At 45.3% G+C, this 22,818-nt stretch overlaps 2 protein-coding genes and 1 long non-coding RNA gene across 3 annotated transcripts; 1 reads left to right on the top strand and 2 right to left on the bottom strand.

Annotated features, from left to right (window-relative positions):
- Positions 1–497: 497 nt before the first annotated feature.
- Positions 498–7,437, top strand: LOC127615786 (leukocyte cell-derived chemotaxin 1-like). Its single transcript, XM_052087095.1, has 7 exons — positions 498–711; positions 841–981; positions 2,013–2,153; positions 2,425–2,538; positions 5,573–5,723; positions 6,086–6,192; positions 6,870–7,437. The coding sequence occupies exons 1-7, from the start codon at positions 640–642 to the stop codon at positions 7,089–7,091; spliced, it is 948 nt and encodes a 315-aa protein (XP_051943055.1). The 5' UTR covers positions 498–639; the 3' UTR covers positions 7,092–7,437.
- LOC127615787 (uncharacterized) lies at positions 810–2,166 on the bottom strand. Its single transcript, XR_007966953.1, has 2 exons — positions 1,983–2,166; positions 810–1,475 (listed from the first exon to the last, which is right to left on the bottom strand). It is a non-coding gene; the product is annotated as an uncharacterized LOC127615787 (long non-coding RNA).
- Positions 7,438–9,232: 1,795 nt separating the features above from the next.
- sugt1 (SGT1 homolog, MIS12 kinetochore complex assembly cochaperone) lies at positions 9,233–22,612 on the bottom strand. The gene is made up of 13 exons (XM_052087094.1): positions 22,502–22,612; positions 22,348–22,396; positions 21,370–21,460; positions 20,956–21,025; positions 20,572–20,642; positions 20,000–20,053; positions 19,270–19,295; positions 19,107–19,132; positions 18,834–18,930; positions 17,368–17,475; positions 11,878–11,968; positions 10,510–10,682; positions 9,233–9,658 (listed from the first exon to the last, which is right to left on the bottom strand). The coding sequence occupies exons 1-13, from the start codon at positions 22,513–22,515 to the stop codon at positions 9,557–9,559; spliced, it is 972 nt and encodes a 323-aa protein (XP_051943054.1). The 5' UTR covers positions 22,516–22,612; the 3' UTR covers positions 9,233–9,556.
- Between the last annotated feature and the right edge of the window lie 206 nt (positions 22,613–22,818).

The following is a 22,818-nucleotide window of genomic DNA, read 5'->3' as shown; positions in this document are numbered from 1 at the left end:
TCAGGAATGCCATTTAATATTCCTCACTCGATGAATAAAGTCTCTCTCTCTCTCTCTTTCTCTCTCTCTGCCATCCATCCATCCGTGGCCGCAATGGAGAGGAGCAGTTGAATGCAAGACGATGAGCATTTGCAAAAAAAGTTGAAAGTTGGCTTCTGCCTCAACAATTTGCTATCATTAAGTGCAAGTCTACTGCAAGTCTCAGGTCGCAACCTTCCGGTTTTGAGCAAGCTAATGCAAAAAAAAAAAAGCCAACTCGCTACATTTCAGGCAATTAGTCCAGTTCGGACTTGGGTAAAGTATGAATCAAGTCATCCACTCTTTTTCTCTCCGTGTCTCTTTCTCTGGTTTTCAAATGAGGGACTTGTTCATAAATGTGGACTTCACACGTCAGGAAAATTTGGTATAAGCCGATGTTGAAGTGGGTCCTGACGGAGGGGGTGAGGGGTCATTGTGTGCAACGAGAGCCGGAGAGTGCGCATTTTCTTCATTAAAGGAAGGGTGGCCGCACGCTACCTCCTCCCCCTCAGAGAAAGAGAGAGAGAGAGAGAGAGAGAGAGAGAGAGAGAGAGAGAGAGAGAGAGAGAGAGAGAGTTGCCGAGCAAGTGTCACGGGGATCCTCAGGTGTTTGCTCCAGTCATGGCCGGGAACTCTGAGAAAGTACCGATTGCCTCGGCGGGACCGGAGGACCTGCAGCAGTTTATGCCTCCGGTACGAATCGACCCTTTCAGGCGAAATGTTTCATCATAGGAGGCATTGACTTGTGTCTAAAACCTGCCATCGTGACCACGCTTTCAAATGCTTCGATGTTTTTCTCTCCTTTTTTTTTCTTTTTCGCAGGCGTACTCCACCGTGGCCGTGAAACCCGCAGCGAGCGGGCGCGTACTAAAGGCCGGTATCGCGGTGCTCGTCGCCGGAGCCCTGCTGCTACTCCTGGGGGCCGTCGGAGCCTTCTACTTCTGGAACAACACTGAAAAACACGTAAGGCTTGCCGTTGCCGTGACTTCAAGCGTGTCCGACGAGGAGGCTCTTAAACGGGACATCGAGTCTGTTTTGCGAGACAATTTTATTTAGTTGCAGCGGCAGTAGAGCGACTTTAATTTTGAAAACGTTCCAAGGCACACGCGGCAAGATTGACTTTTATAAAAAAATGGCACAAATGTAGCCTTTTTAATTGGACACAAGCTGCATGACTTTTTTTTTTGGGTGGGGGGGGGGGGGGGACGACTCCAAACTGGAGGCTGTTTTTATATTTTTTGCAGCGTAAGAAAACACATGGATCCAAGTCAAACAAGACACGTTTCACGACCGACTGCATGAATGGGGCCCTTGTTTATATGTGGAGGATTCTGGAAGGATGGGGTGGGTGAGGGGGGTTCCTCTGGTCCGGTTGATGCTCCAGGGGCAAGAGGTGTGTGTGAGAGGAGAGGGGGAAGCTTGTTTTCTGGTGGCTCGGGTATTTACGATAAAGGCCTCTATAATGTTTGTAAGAAGAAAAAAAAAAGATTGACGAGGTGATACATTTGGATGATTGACTCCTGCTGACCTGAATTGAAACATTGAAAAAAAATCCTTGTTTCTGGGGTTGCGATTTTATATTTTCCCCCATTTTACTGGGGGGGGGGGGGGGGGGGGAGATCTAAATCAATTCAGCTAACCTGTGGGAGAGGAGGACACAAGTGGAACCCGTGGCGGGCCTAGCTTAAACGCTTTGCATTTTTAAGTAGTCCCTCGTTCGAGCAAGATCGTTCACATTCCATCAACGAGCAAACGTTAGCCCCTCCCACAATCTTGAGATCTTTGAACGAAAAATCGTTGAAGACCTTTTATAATTTCTCCACAAGGGGGCGCAAATCTTCTGTACAAATAACGATTTACATGTGATGCCAATAGAAAATCCTTTCGTACAGCATTCTTGGGGGAGTGGGGAAGTCCCGTCACCCCCCCCCCGGAAAGACTGAAAGTGGGAGAGTGTCTCATACCTTCCGCGCCGGTCCGTGTTTTGTGTGCAGGTGTACAATGTCCACTACAGCATGAGCATCAATGGCAAAGTGGAGGAAGGCACGATGGAGATCGACACGGAGAACAACATGGAAAAGTTCAGCACGGGCAGCGGGACGGACGAGGCCGTGGAGGTCCACGATTTTGAGATTGTGAGTGAGCAAACACCTGTGTGGAAAGAACAGCACAAAGTCTTCGGAATACGACTCTCAAACACGCGTTGATTTTCAACATCAGCAACTCAATAACACTCAATGTACAATTTTTTTGGGGGGGGGTCGTGGGGGGTCTTTCAGTCTCTCGAGGTATGCAAACAAATAATGTCTCCAATTATCATTCATCTTGGACATCCGCAGTGTAGTTATACTCATCAAGACCGAAGAGGGAGGAGTCGAAGAATACCTTTTTTCCGTCTCTCTCCAGGGTATCACGGGGATCCGTTTTTCAGGGGGCGAGAAGTGCTTCATCAAGACCCAGGTGAAGGCCCGCCTGCCTGATGTGGAAGGCCTCGATAGGGACTCGATGACCTTTGACCTGGTGGGTTGGGTCTCCTTGCATAGCCTTGCGAGTTGTGCATTCTCTTTAGTTGGTAGACAAAACTTCACACAGATTTTAGAAAAAACATTTTGGCTGGTGGGGAACAATATGACTACGGGTTATTTCTGCCACTTACAGTGCCCTCCATAAGTATTGGCACCCCTGGTTGAGATGTGTTTTTTAGCTTCCAATTATTTTATTTTTTTTCTAAATAATATGGGACCTTAATGGAAAAAAAGAGAAAAATCCAACCTTCAATACAAGTGCATTTATTCAGTGGGGAAAAAATCCCACATAAAGAAATAATTATTTGACATCAAATAATGTGTGTCACAATTATTAGCACCCCTGGTGTTAATATTTTGTACAACCCCCTTTTGCCAACAAAACAGCACCTAATCTTCTCCTATAATGTTTCACAAGATGGGAAAAGACAGAAAGAGGGATCTTCAGCCATTCCTCTTTGCAGAATCTCTCTAAATCATCCAGAGACCTGGGTCCTCTCCTCTGTACTCTCCTCTTCAGCTCACCCCACAGGTTCTCAATGGGGTTGAGGTCAGGGGACTGAGATGGCCATGGGAGGAGCTTGATTTTGTGTCTGGTGAACCATTTCTGTGTAGATTTGGCCATATGTTTAGGGTCATTGTCTTGCTGAAAGACCCAGTGACGACCCAGCTTCAGCTTTCGGGCAGAGGGCAACAGATTTTGATTTAAAATGTCCTGGTATTTCAAAGCATTCATGATGCCATGCACCCTAACAAGGTTCCCAGGGCCTTTGGAAGCGAAACAGCCCCACAGCATCACTGACCCACCCCCATACTTCACAGTGGGTATGAGGTGCTTTTCAGCATGCGCATCTTTCGTGGTACGCCAGACCCACTTAGAGTGTTTGTTGCCAAAAAGCTCAATCTTGGTCTCATCTGACCAAAGCACACGGTCCCAGTTGAAGCCCCAATACCGCTTGGCGAACTCCAGACGCTTGCGTTTATGATTGTGAGTGAGGAAAGGTTTTCTCCGTGCATGCCTCCCAAACAGCTTGTTGGCGTGTAGACAGCGCCTGATGGTTGATTTGGAGACTTTGTGACCCCAGGATGCTACCATTTGTTGTAATTCTGTAACAGTGAGCTTTGGAGATCTTTTGATTTCTCTTACCATCCTCCTCACTGTGCGTGGTGGCAAAATAAACTTGGCTCCTCGTCCAGGCTTGTTTACCACTGTTCCAGTTGTTTTGAACTTCTTAATTATTCCTCTCACAGTGGATATGGGCAGCTGCAGTTGAGTGGCAATCTTCTTGTAGCCTCTGCCTGACCTGTGAAGGTCGACGCACATCTGCCTCACTTGTATGCTGTGTTCCTTTGTCTTTCCCATGTTTAAGAGTGGATAAGAGAAATGGCCTCGGTGTCACGTCATATTTATACCCCAGGGAGACAGGAAGTGATGAATTACTAATTAAATGTTCCTACATACTCTGGTAAACTTTGTAAACTACTGTAGAAATGACAGAAATGCTTCAATTATATTTATTTCCTGGGAATTGTTAAGGGTGCCAATAATTGTGGAACAGGTGATTTGATGTCAAATAATTATTTCTTTATGTGGGATTTTTTCCCCACTGAATAAATGCACTTGTATTGAAGGTTGGATTTTTCTCTTTTTTTCCATTAAGGTCCCATATTATTTAGAAAAAAAATAAAATAATTGGAAGCTAAAAAACACATCTCAACCAGGGGTGCCAATACTTATGGAGGGCACTGTATTTGCATGCAATTGCACCGGAGTGAAATTTAATTCCTACCAGGGCCTGGGGGGGTGTTAAAGAAAGAATTGAAAGTGCAAGTGAATCACAGCCCTGTGAAAACTTAAAAGAGCAACATTCGAGTCGCCATCAATAATCAGGTCCCGTTGTGTCAATTGCAGGCCTTCTCGCTTGAACTCGCATCATTTTTCAGTGACCAAAGGCGTTGAATCAAAGCAAGGTCAAAAACGTTACGATTTTCTCTCGCACCCAATCTGTCATCGGTGAACCTCTTTGAATTTGAGACCGAATTGCCGCGGCCCACGTCAACAGATTGATGCGATAAATTTACGGATGATAAAATGGGCCAGATGAATCTCATCCAATGACCATGACAACTGTTCACTGTCCAAAGACCACCGAAAGTTCCTTTGCTTGCACATCTTCCGTCCTCGATGTTTACCACTCGAACAAAGCGTTTGCGGATTGTGAGGTTAACAAAGGTCTACATTCAGAATTTTGCATACACGCACCCCCTAAAACACACGTGCGCGCGACACCGTGATTATTCAACTGAAGCTGTCTGATAATTAAAATCATTTAATTCCCCATAAGCTTCGCATCCACATAAATCCACATCACCAGAATTGTTTTCATAAACACACACACACACGTCATTACCACACAAGGCTGTTCTTGCCGTTCTCTGCGTCATAAACGATCATTTGTTTCGCATTTGTGCCCGATTGTTACCGTCTCCCTTTTGCCTTCGCGTCCAGTGTTGTGTGTCAACAGGGAGATGTTCTAATGGTTGCTGCAGGCTTGTCATTTACTATAATTTAAAGTGATGACATCGTGCACATGGGTTCGACGCGCACACAAAAACACAGAAAGCGAGAATGGGTCTTATAAACTCTTATTAGTCGTTGCAGTGGAGAAGGAGCCCTCCCTGCCTTTTATCCTCTCCAGCAAGTCATTTTGTGCTGGACAAAATCAAAGACAGAAGTAGGCCTCAAACACCTCTGGGTAAAAACCACAGACACTTTGAGGATGTAAATATAGTATGGATGTTTGCAGTTGACAAAACCTTATGAGTTGATCAATCCGTTCAATCTTTTCCCACCCTGCAGATGGGTCGATAAGTTCTGACATCACGCATTCAGCAAAACGGAGCGCAACGCTTGAGCTCCGGGCGTCCCTCGCTTGATTTGTTGCGGCTCAGAGGGCCGAGAATGCTCATCGAACGGCTTTGAAGCATTCGGCGGCCGAAGGCTCATTTTTTCTTTGCGCTTCTCAAAGGAGGACGAGGTGATGCCGGCCAAGTTTGAGGATGAACTCGTCTGGGTGGCGGCCGGGGCGCCGCTCGCGGACTCGGCTTTCCTCAGTGATAAGATTAAGGATTTGTGTGGAGATCTACCCATCTTCTGGCTCCGTCCCACCTACTCGCCCAGTAAGCAATCACACAGCTCGGTTAGCGTGAAAGCGTGGATGAACGTATTGATCCACTGCTGCGCCGGCGCCGATCACTGGTGCGCGAGCGCATGTGGGAAGGCATCCAATTTCACTTGCGCGGTCCATTTCAAATGTCATTTTTATTTTTTTCATCATGTCACTGGCCGCTGAAAAAAGGATGACGGGCCGCTAATGGTCCCCGGGCCTTAGTTTGGACACCGTCAGTTGATGGCCTTTGAGGGTGTTAAGTGTGAACTTTTCTTGTTCACGTGACTTCAAAACCCTGACAAAAGTTTGCAATCCCACGGCATCCTGCAGCAGCGTCGCCTTGTGCTCTCGAAAATGTGCGATGTCGTGCAGGAGGACAAAGGAAGACGAGGGCCGCCCCCCGCCACCGCCGTCAGGCACCCACGGATGAGGAGGAAGAAGACGTGGAGGCAGAGTTCAACCCGGAGAACCCCTATCAGGTGAGTCACACGCACAAAGGTGCAAAGTCTCCCCCCGCTTGCCTCGCCACAAGTGTCCGCTCGGATCTGGCGTTCCCCCGAGGAGGCTTTGTGGGAGGAGCTTCTCACAGCAGCAGATGCCGAGGTCACGGTGCGGGGCGGCGGAATGTCACTGCAAATCTGAGCGAGTCCGTTTGTTTCCTTATGCGAGGGGCTCTTTCGGACAACTTTCCTTTCAGCGCCGAGGCTCGATGAATAATTCCACACACGCCCCCCCCCCCCCCATCCCATCCTCTGGCCTGTTTGCCCTGCCGAGCTCACACCGACTGCATACATACACGTGGTCACCCCCTTGCCCTTCCTTGCTCCATACCCCCCTCCACCTTTTTGTCCCTTCGACGCACGGCTCCCTCGCTTTCTTCTTAATCCTCTTTCTTACCCACCCCACTAACCCTCCCCCCTCCTTTCAAACTGGAGGGGGCGGGGGTCAACAGAAAGCATTTTGAACCCTATATGTTAAAAAAAGTAAATATTTCACAACATGAGAAGGAGATAGAGGCTGAATGCTTAGAATCGAGGATGCTTATGACCCCCCCCCAAAAAAACATCTTCTGGTTTATAGTTTTGCTCAGTATACAAATATCGACCTCGGCATGCCGCGATTCACACACTGACCTCAGTCCTCTGCCTCCTCTCAGAGAAACTTGGAGGGGGAGGATACCATGAACATCGACCCCAGGTTGGACCACGAGGGCGTTTGCTGCCGAGAGTGCCGTCGCAGTTACACGCACTGCCAAAGGATCTGCGAGCCGCTGGGGGGCTACCACCCGTGGCCGTACCATTACAGAGGCTGCCGAGTGGCTTGTCGGGTCATCATGCCTTGCAACTGGTGGGTGGCGCGTATTCTGGGCATTGTGTAAACGCCCCCACGGCCGGCGCGGGAGGCCGTCGTTTTTGGAAAGAGGAGGGAAACAACCGACAAAATCAAATTAAGAGGCGTGTCTTTCCGGATTTTCATATACCGTAGGTAGCATTTGCTCTGAGCACGTATATGGGCCTAAGTGGACAGACTTGGGGTGCAAATATTCCCTTTGCGAGGTGAAACATTTTGAAAGTCCGCATCTATTGTCTCACAGATCGAGTCCAACTAATATCGTACTCTTGTCACTTCTTTAGCTGTAGTATAAGCCGATATTTAAAATTGTCATCTGGCCCTTCCTTCCCTTTCTGTTGAATGTAAATAAATGTAAATGGTGCAACACTCCACTGCCAGCAGTCAGCATCTTTGATCGAATTTCTAATCAATTGTATGAGAAATACAATTAATATATAAACATTTGGGGTGTTTAAGAATTGCCTTATTGTTATTTCACGACATCTACTGGTCTCGTGAGAGGCAAAGTCGGGGGACGTCCCCTGGCTGCTCTTTGACATGATCGGCACATTTGGGTTTTGCGGCACGCCACCTCAGTGAGAGCCGTGCTGAAGGGACACACAGAAAAAAAAGTTTCTCCAAAGAGTTCTTTCATGTGAAAGTTGCATTTCGGTGAACTCTTTAATGAGACTAGAGCGTCTGAGGCCGTCATGCTACCCGATTTTACCCACGATGCAAAGCGCTTAGCTCTTTTTGATGTTACAGGGGACGCTTCAGGCCTGGGTCGGTCTTCTCATGCCCAAAGAATTTTTTTGCTGTCCACGCAAAGGAGTGTCTTACTGGCGGACTCTGTACCCCAGCTGATATTTTTTGGAAAACGACTTATGGAAGGAAGCCTTGTGCAAAATGTTGACTCTTGACATACGGTGGATCTTAAACAGAACAATCGAGGCGGCAATCGTGGCTATTGGCAGATGACCCCAGCCCAAGCGCAATAAATACGCAAACTCCTCCGGCTCGAGGGCATATCTGAAGCGCCCTTCCCTCATATCAGCGATGCCACGTTTCATTCCTAGCGGCAGATTAACACAACTTGGCTCCCTGCCATCCTATAGTGATGTTCTTTGGGCTGACAGACACGCCCCCCCACCCACCCCCTCCTCCACCCTCCCAGCGAGACTTTCAACCTGTCCGAAACAATTGGCAGACACAACAAAAGACGTGATGGCGTCGGTGAGACAAAAAAAAAAGAACGCTTTTATTTCGACATAGGACTGCATCACACCGGCGGAACGAGCGGTACAATACCCTTAGCGAGCAAAATCAAAGAAAATCCCAAGTGATCGTCTCAAACATCTAAATACCTCTCTTAACTTTACATTTTTATATTCTCAGTCCTTTAAGATATCATGGAAATCCTTCTGGTGTATTTACATGAAGAGGCGGGTGAGGGGGAGGCCTTGTGTGCTTCGGGGGACACGATGACGCAAATATTCCGGAGACCTACACCAAAGCCACGTTTCCACCGAGCGGTTTGGTATGTTTGAGTTTGCTGTCAAAGCATATTTCTACGCGGGTTGGAGTCTTGGCGATTGCTTGACAGAATCACGAGTGCCGCCCATACCGCGTACCGACGTCTGTTTTTGGACGAAGCAAACATGCCCGACGCTGTTGGCCACTAAACTGCCCTTCTTGTCTTGGTATGAAGCTTGACCACAAGTTTTTTTGGACAATTGCGGTCTAAGATTTTGCCTTTATGCTGCTTGCTCCAAGTGATTTAAAATACTGTCAACTCATCAAACTGTCATTTATGTGCAGATTTTTCAATAGATTCCCAAGTTTTCATTGCAGCTCATCTCCAGTCATTGGAAAAACATCGTCAGTGAATAATATCCAAGTACTTGCTTCCCAAAATGCTTGTTTGCTAGCTAGGGTTCGCGTGACGAAATACAAAAAAAGTTGTGCATTGTAAAATACTCGGATGCATATGAGTCAATATCACCATAAGGTGCATTTGAGACGTCGCCATTTATAAAGAATTTCCGAAAAGATTTGGTATGAATTACTTTTTCACAATTACGGGATTTCATCACTGTCCATTTGATCTATTTATGGATTTATTTATTTTTACGTTAGCGTGGTGTCCGCATTTCGGACATGCGCATTTTTATCAGGACAGTGATGAGGTTTACAATAAAAACAACGGATTTTCCTCTTCGTAATGGGAAGTGAGCAAACGTTTGCCCAAAGGCACTTTTCAAGTGATATTGACCCATAGCCATCCAACACCTCCGTTTGCTATTCCAAAAATGCGCAGTGGCGAGCTGAGCTGAAATGAGCCGTACGAGTTGCTTGAGTGAACACGCTGCTCCGAAAGAATGCGTGCGGTCAAAAGCGAGAAGTTTTGAAACCCCCCCCCGCGCTGAACTTCAGACGGGGTTAGGTAGCGAACGGTCGGGTCAAACGGAGGGTGAAAAAAAAAGAAAAAAAGAGAACGAGCGAGGGAGGTGTTCAGTTTTTTCTTAACTCAACATCATCGGGTGGGCTGACTTCCACTTTTCTCTTGCCAACATCTTTCCAGTTGGTGCTCAGGACTGTACCGTTTGACTCCGTCTGCACAGGTAAAAGAAGAAAAAGAGAGAAAAAAATTACTGCGATTTCATTAGCAGTCTTCATTATGCAACACCTCTGCATCAAACCGCTTACATCTTAAATTAGTTGACGACAGCAGTCCTGTACTGGTTTTATTCATTAAAAAAAAAAAAAAAAAAAAAAAAAAAAAACACTTGAGGGCTTAACCCGACTCGGAAGACTCAGTCGGCTGACAGTCAGCACTTCCTGCTGATGAATTGACTCGTATGTGGAAAGGCCAAAAAGTTTTTCTTCCAAACAACTCACACGAGAGAAAATATTGTCTGCTTCAAACAACTTGCACCACATCCCCGTCCTCGCTGTGTGAACTGCATTCCTATGCCTCCGTTCATCACCATCTCGTGAGAATTTCATCGGGGGGAGGAGAGTGCAGAAAATCAAGTGTACTGTGCCCCAACTTGAAGACGATTATTACCCGAGAGAAGAATCCTCAACGGGGTCAAACTTTTCATATCAGCGGTACACTGCTATGGCATCATCCCAGAAAATATGCGACCTTTCAGGTTTTCTTCGCAGACTCCGCTGTATATTCGCAAGACATGTATATTTTTTTCCATTTCGTTTTTTGTCACGGTGCATTAGTTCACACCAAATCCCGAGTAAATTCTGATGAGCACAGACGAGACGAGGAGTCTCGGTGTGATGTAATCCTCTGTTGGCAGGGAATGAAAATCATGTTCATGTTTGTGTCGGCGAGGAACGAGGCGGCACGTGTAAGGAGGGTCCGCATTTTGTCGCTCGACAACTAGGTTCCCTACGAGTGGATCAAAACACAAAAGCAAAGGCACACGGAGCCACGTCGTCACACTCACAAAAGACTTGTTCATCGCGCGCCTGATTTCGTCCGAACCATCGGCGTAGATTTGCTGGAAAAGCTGGTTGAGGGCCGCGTCGCCCTCCAACTTCTCGTTCTTCTCCTCCTCCTTAATATCCACCACCATCTTGTCCCATTTTTGGCTGCGCTGGCTCGATGTCGGGCACTGATCTGTTCACAACAACGCTTGACATTAATGATTAGCACACCATCAGCCGCTACTTTCCTTCACCTCAACTCCGGACCCTGCGGCTTTTAACGTGACGCAGTTACTGACGAGTTTCAAGCTAGCATTAGATTTACCCAAAGTGTCGACGCATCTTGAGTTGAGTTTGGGAACGAGTGCCATAAATACAGCCATGCACAAAGCGCAATCCGAGTCTCTCTGTTGTCGCTTTGGTGTGCGACTCCGACACTCTGGCCATGGAGTGACATTCCCTGCATCTCGACAGCACTGCTGCGTGAAGATTGTTAGCAAATTTGCAACGTGTGACAATGAGGGAGACTAAGAAAATGGGGGTGGGGGGTGGGGGGGGGGTTAAGGTTCTACAGGTGTTTAAGAAAAAATCCATCTGTGTGACTGCTGCGCAAATATCTCACGTTATAACATGAGCGCGATGAAAACAAAGCGGCCGATCTACTGTATATACAAATGTGTTTTGTAGTCTGCAAATGATGGCAGGTTGAGTTTATTGATACTTAAAAAAAGTTTTGAGCGTTTACACGGTTGTTTATTTGCTAAGCCATATCTGGTCACAAGCCTTTTTTATTTTCATTTTGAGTTTCAATGGAGAGGGGTCAAATAATTGGAATTCTGCATTTCTTGCAAGGCTTCAATAACAGACGAACGCGGAGGGTGATGCAAGTAATCCAGATGCAGATTTGCATAAATAAGGCACCAAATAAGAAGCAGACATATTGGGGGCAAGCGCGGACCCAACACAGTGTCATCTCATAATATGGCATGTCAACGCTTGTGTTCAAAAGTGGCAGTCGTAAACACCCCGCGGGGTTGAGCTGCTCGAACGCAGCGGATAGTCTGATTGCACACTTCAACTTTTGCATCGGCGTATGCGCTTGCAAAAGCGATTTATCCTTTTGGCAATAGAACGTGAGATAAAATACCAAGTCAGATTAAGCTGTCAGAGCTCCCTTTTTGTCCGGAATATTACCATCACGCGAATGAAAAAAAAAAAATACATGGGAGGGCTGGACTGCCCGCTTTTTATGTTAGTCCAGAAAAAAAGATATTTGGAGCGAGGGAGGGCAAGAGAGAGCAAATGAGGAAGAGGCTTCGGTAGAAGAAGCGGAGGAGGAGGAGGAAAGTCAGCGGAGGTGGCACAAATGCAAACAACGATAGACTGACTTGGATTGAAGTGTTTGATGTTGGATTCCTGTCCCTCTCCCTCCAGCTTCTCCCATCTGATGGCGTCTCTCTTCTTCATCTTCATCTCCACCTGACATGTGCGGGGAGCGGAGGGCACAGGGGGGGGGGCGACAATGGAGATAACAATGTGTAACAAAATGTTTTCCTTTGGTGCACGGGAACAAAAATAACACTTCCACGAGAGTGACGTGTTGAAGATACATGACATTTGATCATGAGTGAGGCCAGAGAGAGTGCCTGTTCTCAGCCAGCATCGACTCGGGCTTGGTGAGAGGGCGCTTTTGTGTGCGCGTTTGAGAGACTGACAGAGATGGAGAATGAGCGAGAGAGAGAGAGAGTGCGAGAACGACACGTCGGGGATATGCGGGGGCACAGCTCCATCTCGCACCACACTGACAGACATACTGCACTAACGAGACGCCTGTCAGCCAGGGGGCTAGTATGAGTGATGGAATGAGCAAGACCTATGTGTGTGTATGCGTGCGCCTGTGTGTGCCTGCGTGTGTGTGAGTGGTGGTATTATAAAGCATCTGATCCAAATCATTAGACCAAGAAAACATGAGAGGAAGAAAACAATGCAGCAAGCGCTGGCATGGACATGCATTTCATGTTGAGCGGCCCTGACAGGGCACATACCAGTGAAACACGCAAGCTACGGTCCATTGTAACCCCCCCCCCCCCCCCCGCTCCCCCGTCACCATCACCCATTAATGACGTGCATGTGTGTGAATGTGCAAGGCAACGTTGGCTATGTCAGTGCAATTAGGGAACATTTCTGCTCTGCTGGGCAATGCGTTGCTTCATTTATGAGGGTGCCAGGATTGGAGAGGGAATCGGAGGTGGACGAGCACTGAAGAGGAGGCAGGGTGGCACCGAGTGCAGACGGGTGGGGGGAAAATACTTCTGCTACCCAACTAATTATCTTGGTGTGTGGCTTTGGTCGAAGGGCCACCGTTTGATGGATCAGTAAGGGGAAGGGGGGGAAAAAAACTGAAATTCCAGTGACTTAAACAGTTTAACACACAACAAAATAATTACACATATCGTATATTTAAATATAAGACATGGTTTGTTTGAAAAACATGGCCAGTGGGCCATATAAAATGATGAGGCGGGCCGGTTCTGGCCCTAGAGCCTTGAGTTTGACACCTATGAAGTAAAGTGCAAGATGAATGGGCATGAGGTTGACTTGTGGTAGTTGGAAAAATCCTACGTTTTGAAATAACCACATTTATTCAGGGCGATTTTGGCATCACTCAAAATAAATGTGACGAGTATTTGCCGTAGTGGCCCGCCCCGAAATAGGAGCCTTCAAACAACCTAAGATGCAAAAGCCGGAGTACTCCAGAAAACGCCTTACCCTTTGTCAAGTTGTGTGTAGAAGTGGGTTTCCTAGATGGCAGCAAGTATTTTGTGTATTTAAAACAAATAAAAAAAGTATTGTTGCTCATTTTAGAACAACGCCCATCCGAGTATGACAAACCACTAAAATGAATAACGAGTCATAAACAGGAAAAGGCCAGGCAGCGTCGCAGGTGAGACGGGGGTCTTAAATATGTCTGGAGTGCGAAATGCGGGGGACGTTCTGTGTGTGCGTGCGCATGTGTGTCCGTGTGCGTGCTCCTGGGCCATACAACATTAATCTGCTGCCACATCTGCGTTTCCTGGCTTTTAACGACATGGCAGGCCAGGCGCTGTGCGCGTTTCCGTGTGTGTGACAGGCGAAGCGACGGCCCGTAAAGGGATGTGACAGCAGACCCACATGGAGGGCCACCATCCTCAGGACCTCGGGGGCCACACACAACCAACCACACAAACACACACACACACGCTATTTACAGCGTGGCGCTGGGGTCTCGTGTCACTTGTCAAATGCCCCCTCCTAAGAATCTTTTTTTTTTTCCATAACCCTGTGGATTTTGAAAAGCCTCTGCAAGAACGGCACATTAAAAGAAATGCATCTTGTTTTAGACACTAACAGGCATGAAAATTAAAGAGGGAAGATTACATCGGCTATTGCCTATTTGCCTATATGGGTTTGGAAAGGAACGGAAAACTAAATGTCGAGTCAAAGTTGCGTGAAATGTTTGCATGCGCATTCGCGTGTTTGTGTTGGTGTACGCATGTCAGCCGTCTGTTCTGATCAAATAAACGGGTGTGTAATTGGCTTCCCGTTGGGGCGGCAACCCCTGCGGTTGGAATGTCTGTCGTGGCGCTGGACAGGAAGAGGTCACACTGATAATAACGCGCTGCCAACGACACACACTTGTTACGGGGAAGATTTTGATGGATTATCATTTGGCCTCCGTCTTCAAATTTGAGTGCGCATATGTGTATGTATGCATGGGCATACATATTCCCGGCTTGGACTCCATCTGGAGCCGGATGTGCTTCACGGTCAAAAATGTCCGTTTGAATTCTCTAATTAACAACCCAAAAGATGTCAGTAGCTTGCTTCTCAATTTAAAAATTAAAATAAAGCTCAAGAGGACTGAATTGAGGCTTTAAATGTGCCACACGGGCTCGGAATCGCTCAGGTTGTCATGCAAGCACACAGAAATCCGCTTCAGTCATTCTGGAATTCACTAACCAACAAGTGTGCGTGTGCTGCGTTGCATGTGTACATCGGGTACCTACGGGCCACGTATACCGGAGGAGCCGAGTGGACCTCGTACACAGTCGGGGCTTTGTGTGGAAGCCGCAGAGTCTGAGCACTCTGCCACGTTATCCTCAAGGTAGGTGGCATGAGTGTTTGTATAACTGTGCAACAGCGGTTACGACAGGTGGTGTGTGCGTGTCATGAACAGAGCCCTGGGTGGCTAACAGAACATAAAAAAGTCAAAGATGAGGAGTGAAAGAAGGGAGCGCAAGTGCCGATGTGCAAGAGGCTGCCTCAACTCAACCTAAGCCGTGGTGTCTCTCAGACTGAGGGCCCTTATTAGGTTGCGGGGGACGTGCACCACTGGTATGCAGTGTGCGCTGTTGCCACGGAGAAGCTGGGGAACTTTTCTTTTTTTTTTTGAGTGCAAATTAGCCTGGACTCAGCACGTGGTAGCGAGTGGAGATGATGTGCACAAAGGAAAAGAAATGTGGAGGAGAGTCAAACAAGTCTGAAGTCTGTGAGAAATATCTCCCTTCAGACCACATCATTTGAACATTTTTTTGACCAGTTGAAACAGCGAATGGCCAGGTAAATATTTGTCAAATTCACGACACCGGCGAAGGTGTCAAAATTGCGTTTCAAATGTTCCCCGAGGGAACCCGCATCAAATGATGCAAATAATCCTACAATTCTACACCGGGCCAGCGAAAGAATAATCACAACATGCTTGTCAATATCAATTGTTATAGAAAAACAAAACACTTTAGTTTCTTCTGTGTTGACAACTTGGCCAATTTCTATTTACGACGGCGTGCAGTCAATCATCAAGCCATGCATACAACCTGGAGTAAAAAAAAAGTCTTCTCTGAAGTTTTAAGTGTTTCTTTTTTCGTTGCGCTACAATGTCTCTGGTGCAGCCCACATCGCAAGATAGCGGCAAAACATAAACAGGTGATCCCGTGGCTAGCTACACTCGCATGTGGCTAAGACATTTTTTTCATCTTCTTTAGCCACATTAGCTAAGAGGTGTCATAACGCAGCGCAAACTGGTGTAAAAATACACCAAAAATGCCACAAAAAGAACCTTTAGGACTTACACTCAGGATAACACCTGACAGCCGGTAAAACTCTGAATCTAGACACCGTCATTAGCACACATCAAACTGTAATACCCACTAATTAGTTTAGAGTTTTAAAACAGTGCCCTTCGCGCTCATTAGGCCTGTAATCACTTGAAAAGTGCTGAGGAACTCAAATGAGGGCAGCCCGAATGAGACTGCATGAGCAGGACAGACGTTTGAGGATATGGAGTGAATCTTCGACCTCACTGCGCACGGCTCGAGAGGATTTCCTAATTCCTTCTGCTTTGGAGCGCTTCACCGGCATTAATCAGAATCAGAATCGCCTTTATTGTCATTTTATAGCATACAATGAAATTCAAAGAACTCCGGGCAGTGGCAGCTTCTACTCTTCATCATTATTATTATTCTTAGTTTTTTTTAAACGTCTAATTTTAATGAGATGACCAAGTCATGGTGAATCTTCGTTTCAGGCAACTAACCACAAATAATTGGATGTTCTAAAACACTGAAAACCTAAGCTAAAATATCCATGTTTGATGCTCTTAAAGATCTGCTCGTCACGCACAGAGCGAGAGAGAGAAATAATTTAAATCTCTTTGGTGAAATGCGTTTCCATCCTTGGGGGTTGTTTTCCTTGTCCCCTGATGAGATTTAATACGTTAGAGTCGCTTATGTCCTCCCTATTGACTAAAAATGAATTCACCAATTATGACTCTGGTGGAAAGTGGTGCAACTTTGATGACTGCCAAAAATACTGCAATACATCACAAGTAAGGAATTGGGAAAATGGAATTGCCCTGGGTTGAAGAATGCATTTCGCACGGGACATTCTTATTGCTAAATTGCAGCGGTGCCTCGACGTTCAACGACATTGTGTTCAAAATGATTATGCAAATGATGCTTTTCCTCAGATTTTTATAAGGCAGAAGACGGGATTTACTTTTGACCGGTCACCAGCCAATCGCAAACTCCAAGAAAACATGCGTTAGGTGAAGACTTTAAATTGTTCTTCAAGATGTAAATGTGAGTGTGAGTGGACCTATTCCCAAAAAAAAAACATTTTTTTAAACAGTGAGGAACAGTTTTGCTAATCAATCACTTAGTTGGATGAGCAACTTCCTAATTTTGAGGAGCAAATTTTTGCAGCTTAATACAAATGAACCCGAATGAGGGTTTTATCAAACAACGATAAACAAAATTTTATCTCAGGGGGTCGTGGGCCCAAAACGACATCCAAGTGTCAAAGGGCTCAGCTTGTAAATTTCACGTTACCAAAATCAAAAGCAGGTGACCCATAAAGTACGGCTTCAATGGATTTTCATCCTCATTCATGATTCAGTTACTTTATTTGTGCTTTTTCTATTTTAAGGTTATCATATTCATCAAGACGACATCATATTTCCTAATACTGGCCCAATAATTATCAAGCTGAAAATGACTCTGCCTGCCTAATAGTTTATTGCTTCTGTACACATCAAACTGTTTACGAATACACCGAGTTAAAACTACAGCTGCTCTACGGCGTGAAAAAGGTTGGGGGGGGCCTCACCTCTTCCAAGTTACAGCTTGTGTGAAATTATTTCACACTAAATGGCGGTTTTGAAGTCTGCTTCTGCTTCATAAACTTTTCATCTGTCTCATTAAAGCCTTTTTAAAGCGTATGACTCATTGAGCAACAAGCACAGATGTCCATTTAAAAAGGATGATCATAATCTCCGCTTCATAAATGTTCACAGCCTTGTTTCAAAAGCCGCGCCGAGGGCACGGGCTAAACAAATGGCATACCTTAGTGCTGAGGATCCGGAAGTTGCTCTGTTGGGGCACGATGGGATGCAGAAGGTGGAGGTTGAGGTTGCGGTTCTCCCCGGACGCCAGCCTTATTGAGGCTGAGAGCTGCAGGCAGCACATAGAGTTCAAATGTTTACAGTCTTACATAGACTCGAGTGATATCGTGTGATCTCAAAAGTCTTGACAGTAAGCGTCCGGTTGCAAAATCTATACAAGCTGTCACAGAATCGATCGATTTCAGAATAATCAGGCATAAAGATCAAACTAGAAATGTTTTATGGATGTTGCAAATTTCTTCAAGGGGCTAAAAACATCGGACACGTTTATATCTTCTCAAGAAGAAACATCGGATTCGGTTAGTGCGACCGCGAGAATTCTGCCACTGTCCCCTTTAGCCTCAGAGTGATTCGAGACGATGGATGGTCAGACAGCTCCTAACAGCCTGTCAGTCATTGGGAGTGGACGGGTGGCTTGTTAGCTTACGGCGACACAATCTCGGCGCTGGCCGAAATCCCCACACTTATCACCAGCCAAAAGTTGCCCTTACATAGAACATTACTAGAAACCCGACACAAGTGGCTTATTCCGGCTGTGGTTTGGCTCAGCACACAAAGCTAAAAAAAACAGAGCGGGCCCTGATTCAATGGGGCCTAAGAGAATCCAAGAAATAATTCATCGGGGACAAAAGCCTCCACAGTCAGCTCGTCGCTTTTGGCAATTGTTAAAAACAATCAAAGCCTTAATATTCATTGCGTCAAGAATTCCTGAGCCGTCTGTAGGTATACGGCTGCGGCGCGCTCATCCGCCAGGGAAAAGAAATGGAGCCCCTGCCTTTCATCTTTAATTTCCTTTGTATAGAGTGACCTAATAAAAACTGCACGGAAATCGGCCTTCACACTACGGAGGGAGCTTTGGTGCGGAATACGGATGCGCGACTATGTGATTGAGAACGAGGATTTCTTGGGGGTAAACTCCATTTGTTATTCTTATATTATATAAAGATAGACAAAGTCGCTCCCTGGGGTGCCCTGCAGTCAGCCCGCTGAGAGACGGGAAGAGGAGAAATAGCAAGGGGGAAAGAAAGACGGTTGTCCCTTGCGGCGGTTGCCCGGCAGGGCTGTTCCGAGATCAGCTGCGCCTCCCCATCTTCAGACAATTAGGAGGTTGCCGAATGTGGGGAGGGTAACTTGTTCTTAGATCTGGTACTTTGGGGCCAACGTTAACAAGACACCACTCGGAGCATCGTCGGGCTGTGGGGAATCAAAGTGGGGAATGGCAATGTGTGCGGGGAATGTGTCGCACTGTTGGGAGTCACGGCGCGGCAAAGTCTTGCTTTCTGCCGGCTCGGTCTGAACGCTACAAGCAAATAAATACAATCAATCTGGAGGGTATCAGATGCGCCAATTAAAAAGGACGCACGCACACAAATCCCAAAGTGATGAAACTGAAGAGGGCATGCATACCTCTTTTTCCATGAAGCTGACACACACACCGTCCTTTGGTACATTTCTTGCCATAACCGAGAGGATGACGTGAGATTCTGTTTGGTACCAGTCATGTCTGCAAGAGACATGAAGGAATGATCTGAAATACTTTCTAATGGGTTAAAGGCTTTTGCAGGTAACCAACCGTAGTTAAAAAATGTGTACCGGTACATTAACATGAAATCACGCTGTGAATGTATCGACACATTCCACTAAAATACAAAGAAATCCAGAAATATTTGTCTTACTTACTTCACATGCGGCACTGCTGGTATTTGCTGCATCATGTAGTACAATTACGACAAACAAGAAACAAAACACAAATCAAAGAGCAAAAACCAGAGAGCATCGGACTGTTACGGATGCGGAGGAAGGACGACGACGCCCCCAGGTGGTCATGCCGAGAAAAACTCACCGTGTCATCACTGCCGTTGTGCTTTTCTGCAGGACAAAAACAAATGGTTGTGAGGCTTGTGCAAAGGTTTAAATGAACCTGTAAATAATTCAAGACTGATTTTTCTACAGTGTTTTTTTTTAACTACTAGCAGGGAAACGCTGACAGATAAGAAATGCAACACAGTCAAATTTGCCAGCAGTTTGTTGATTGGCCCACCCATGGCTCTTTAACATCGCATGAGCACAAGCGAGCCAGATCCCACTTGGTTCAATCCAACATTATTCACTGACATTAACATACAGAGAGAGAGAGAGAACACGGACAGTCAAGAGGAATAAGACGAGAAGAAGCATGTTATGCTGTCTTAATCAGGTCATGGATGAGGGTGGGTACTCGTTGGCTGTCTTGGTGGGCTTATGAAGGGGAACGATCTAATTGGGGCTCTCCAACGCTGATTAATCGCACGCCGCTGGGAGAAAAGCTTGAAGCATGTTTGTCAAAACTCGTTTTCCCCAGATGGTCCCGATAACAATGATATACAACCAAACAGTTCTAGGTCAGTAGAGTTTTGGATTGTACATGGGGGTATTAAAAAAACAAAAACAAAAAAAACTTCACACCCTTCCAGGTCCCAGCCGAAGGCGGAGGGAGCCTATCCTCTCATCCCTGAGCTGGGGCGGAACGAGTATGTACTCTAGATTATGTAACTTTAAACCACTAATTTAAGAACACACTGGATAATACTCACCACCCAACATTTCCTCACATCGCTTGATCCAAATCTCAAATGACTGGTCAGAAGCTGCCAGAAAAACAAACACAAAAGACTCTCTCAATGTTTCGAATATAAACCTGAGAAACAAAAGATATATAATAACAGTTTACAGATGAACAGTGATAACATTTCTAACAGTTTGTAATAACGTATATAGCGTAATGTATTTATCGCTAGATCCCTCTGCAGTGCACAAATGTTTCATTTGATAATCCATTTGCCGTTGAGTAATCTTTGCACCTCTTAATCAAGGGCATCACTTGAGTTTTCAGAACTGTGATTTTTTTCCTTTTTTTTGCCTCAATGATTTGATGTAATTGTGAGTGCTCTTACATTTTTTAATAAAGGCACCAATAGTTGTCACCCTCTCACCAAGCCCTTTGCTGGTTTTATGACTTCTTCCAGCCTTGCGCAGGTCGGCAAAAATTTGACGCGTGACTGATATCGTGTATGACCATAACCAATGAACAACCAGAAAAATTACAGACTGCTACTTGCTGAGTGCAAACAGACAGACAAGCTCCAGGTACAAAAACGTCACCCACCATTCAGTTGCTGTCCTTGAGTGAAGGCTGCATGAGCTGACTCATAGTGGCTCAGATGGTACTCTGCTATTCTGTAATTATGGAAACATTAACATTAAAAAAACTGTCATATTTCCCTGATTCTTACAACCCAAATGGTCTAGGATCATAAACGGGCTTACAGATGGACGCTCCTAAACTAAATTTAAAACAAACAACGCAAGAGGATTAATCGTGCTAAATCAACGACAAACGTGATTGCAAACTTTGTCATGTTGTATGAGAAATGCACTCTTTACTTTGTAATCATTTACTGGCTCAAGGTACTCTCAATATTGATCATGAATATCATTTTCTCAACAAATTCAAACTCTTTTTTTCCTGTGTAAGACCCCAAGTACACACCCTGTACGCATGAAGCCAAGCGAAAGGCCTGGATTCAGCTGCTGCACTTTCTTGGCATCATTAACAGCACCTGTCAAGAAGAGACAGAAATTATGCTGTGATAAATCTGGTAGTTTTAAAAAATTTTATTTACTTAAACACTGGTCGTATATGCAACTCAAAGGAAAATTATAGGAGCAAGTACTCTGTTCTGCAGTGTCCACTCATGAAAAACTCACCAAAACGCATCCTAAATGATAAAACATTTATTGTTCACGGAAGCCAATATTCTTACTTTTCTAAAATTAATTCATTCACTCCCAACGACGTTTTTAAACGTCTTTTCAGAATTGGTCTAGATTTGGCTGGTACGGAATGAGTTAAAGATTAATGATTCAAAATTTTGAAAAAGATGCTGAAAACACGCAGACTTACTGCTGTAGTTTTTGAGAAGTATGTAAGCATAGGCACGCTGACAGAGCCACTCGGTGTTGTCGGCGTCTCCTTGCAAGGCCTCGTTCAGGGCCTTCAAAAAGAAATCATTCATATTAGCGCTGCATATACAGAACTGAGCTTCTTTGTAAAATGCAGGTTGAATTAAAGTGAGTTGAAATACTCAATGTGTAACTATCAAAGGCTAATATTGAAGCTTAAATGTTTGCCCCATTCCTGAATTCTGAGTACTGAGCAATTGTTAAAATCGTACGACTTCTAACTCTTTCTGTTCGGATTGAGGGGGAAAAAAAATAAAGGCAGCTGCAAGCAGCTATAAAGGGCTCTCGCAGCACTGGCAACACACATTGAAATACTGGCATAACGAAAATTGGCATTTGGGGGGGGGGTGTTCATCAGATTAAAAGACACTTTGATTATGATCTACTGTATATAAAAATTTGAAAATGTCGCAAAATTTGAAAGGAAATTAAAAATGGTTGCCCTTCCTGATGAGTGTTTAAAGTCGTATTTAAACACCATTTACAAACTTACTTAAACTATACTTTTCCTTTGGCTGACACAACTCAGGACAACAAGGTTTGCATCGCAAGTTACCATGGCAATATGTGTGCCACTTGAAGCAAACCTCACTGTGGGCCTTACATATTCACACAAAATGTTGAGGTTACCCCACAACTGATCTTCTACAGATGAAATTGGATCATAAACTAAATCACAAGCAAATAATAAATAAATCTCAGCACAATAAAGCACATCGAGGATGCAAGTCTCCCTTCGCTAACTAGGCTAGCTCGTGACGAGCAAAGCCAGCGCTAACGTTAGCCTGGGCGCAATCACGTTATTTTCTTATGAAGCTAGTAGCCTGAATTAAAAACCACTCAGTGCCACCACGACTACTTGTTCATCAAAGCTGTGATAAATTTGTTTCAAATTAGTTTAGGGCTACTCAATGTTTACCTCGAGAGCTTTCTGTGGGTCTTCGTCAATGAGGCTGTCAGGAAAACGGCTAAACCAGAAGGAAATGAGAGTAATTTAAGAGCTATAGCACGTGCAAAAACGTACAGGCAGATAATTGTCATATACTAATAATGATTATTGTTATGTGACTTACAGTTCAGTAGCCATTGTTTTGCAGCTAGTTGGTCAGTTTGAGCCTGATTTTCGCCAGCAAGCCCTCGAGTGAGAAGGTACTTCCGCTGAAGTTGCTAGAAGCCGGAAGTCATCTTTTTTTTTCTCTTTGAGGATGTCTGTCTTGATAAAACAAACGTAATACTGTATTGTACAGTATTGCGAAAGTAATAACTAAAAAGAGATAATTATCAATGACTTTTAAATGCACCGGCAGTATGTACTGTATTCTGCCACTTTCTATATAATTTCAATAATTGGTACTTTTTTTTGTCTCCAAAACGACTTTTACCTTCTGGT

The sequence above is a fragment of the Hippocampus zosterae genome, chromosome 15, assembly GCF_025434085.1.
Source record: "Hippocampus zosterae strain Florida chromosome 15, ASM2543408v3, whole genome shotgun sequence".
Classification (NCBI taxonomy): domain Eukaryota; kingdom Metazoa; phylum Chordata; class Actinopteri; order Syngnathiformes; family Syngnathidae; genus Hippocampus; species Hippocampus zosterae.
This window is presented reverse-complemented; position numbering and strand designations above follow the sequence as displayed.

Coding starts and splice junctions, on each gene's coding strand:
- LOC127615786 (XM_052087095.1), top strand. CDS start 640: ATGGCCGGGAACTCTGAGAAAGTACCGATTGCCTCGGCGGGACCGGAG. Junction 712..840: donor TGCAGCAGTTTATGCCTCCG/GTACGAATCGAC, acceptor TCTTTTTCGCAG/GCGTACTCCACCGTGGCCGT. Junction 6,193..6,869: donor ACCCGGAGAACCCCTATCAG/GTGAGTCACACG, acceptor GCCTCCTCTCAG/AGAAACTTGGAGGGGGAGGA.
- sugt1 (XM_052087094.1), bottom strand. Junction 21,461..22,347: donor ACCCACAGAAAGCTCTCGAG/GTAAACATTGAG, acceptor TTCTTTTTGAAG/GCCCTGAACGAGGCCTTGCA. Junction 10,683..11,877: donor CATCAAACACTTCAATCCAA/GTCAGTCTATCG, acceptor TGTTGTGAACAG/ATCAGTGCCCGACATCGAGC.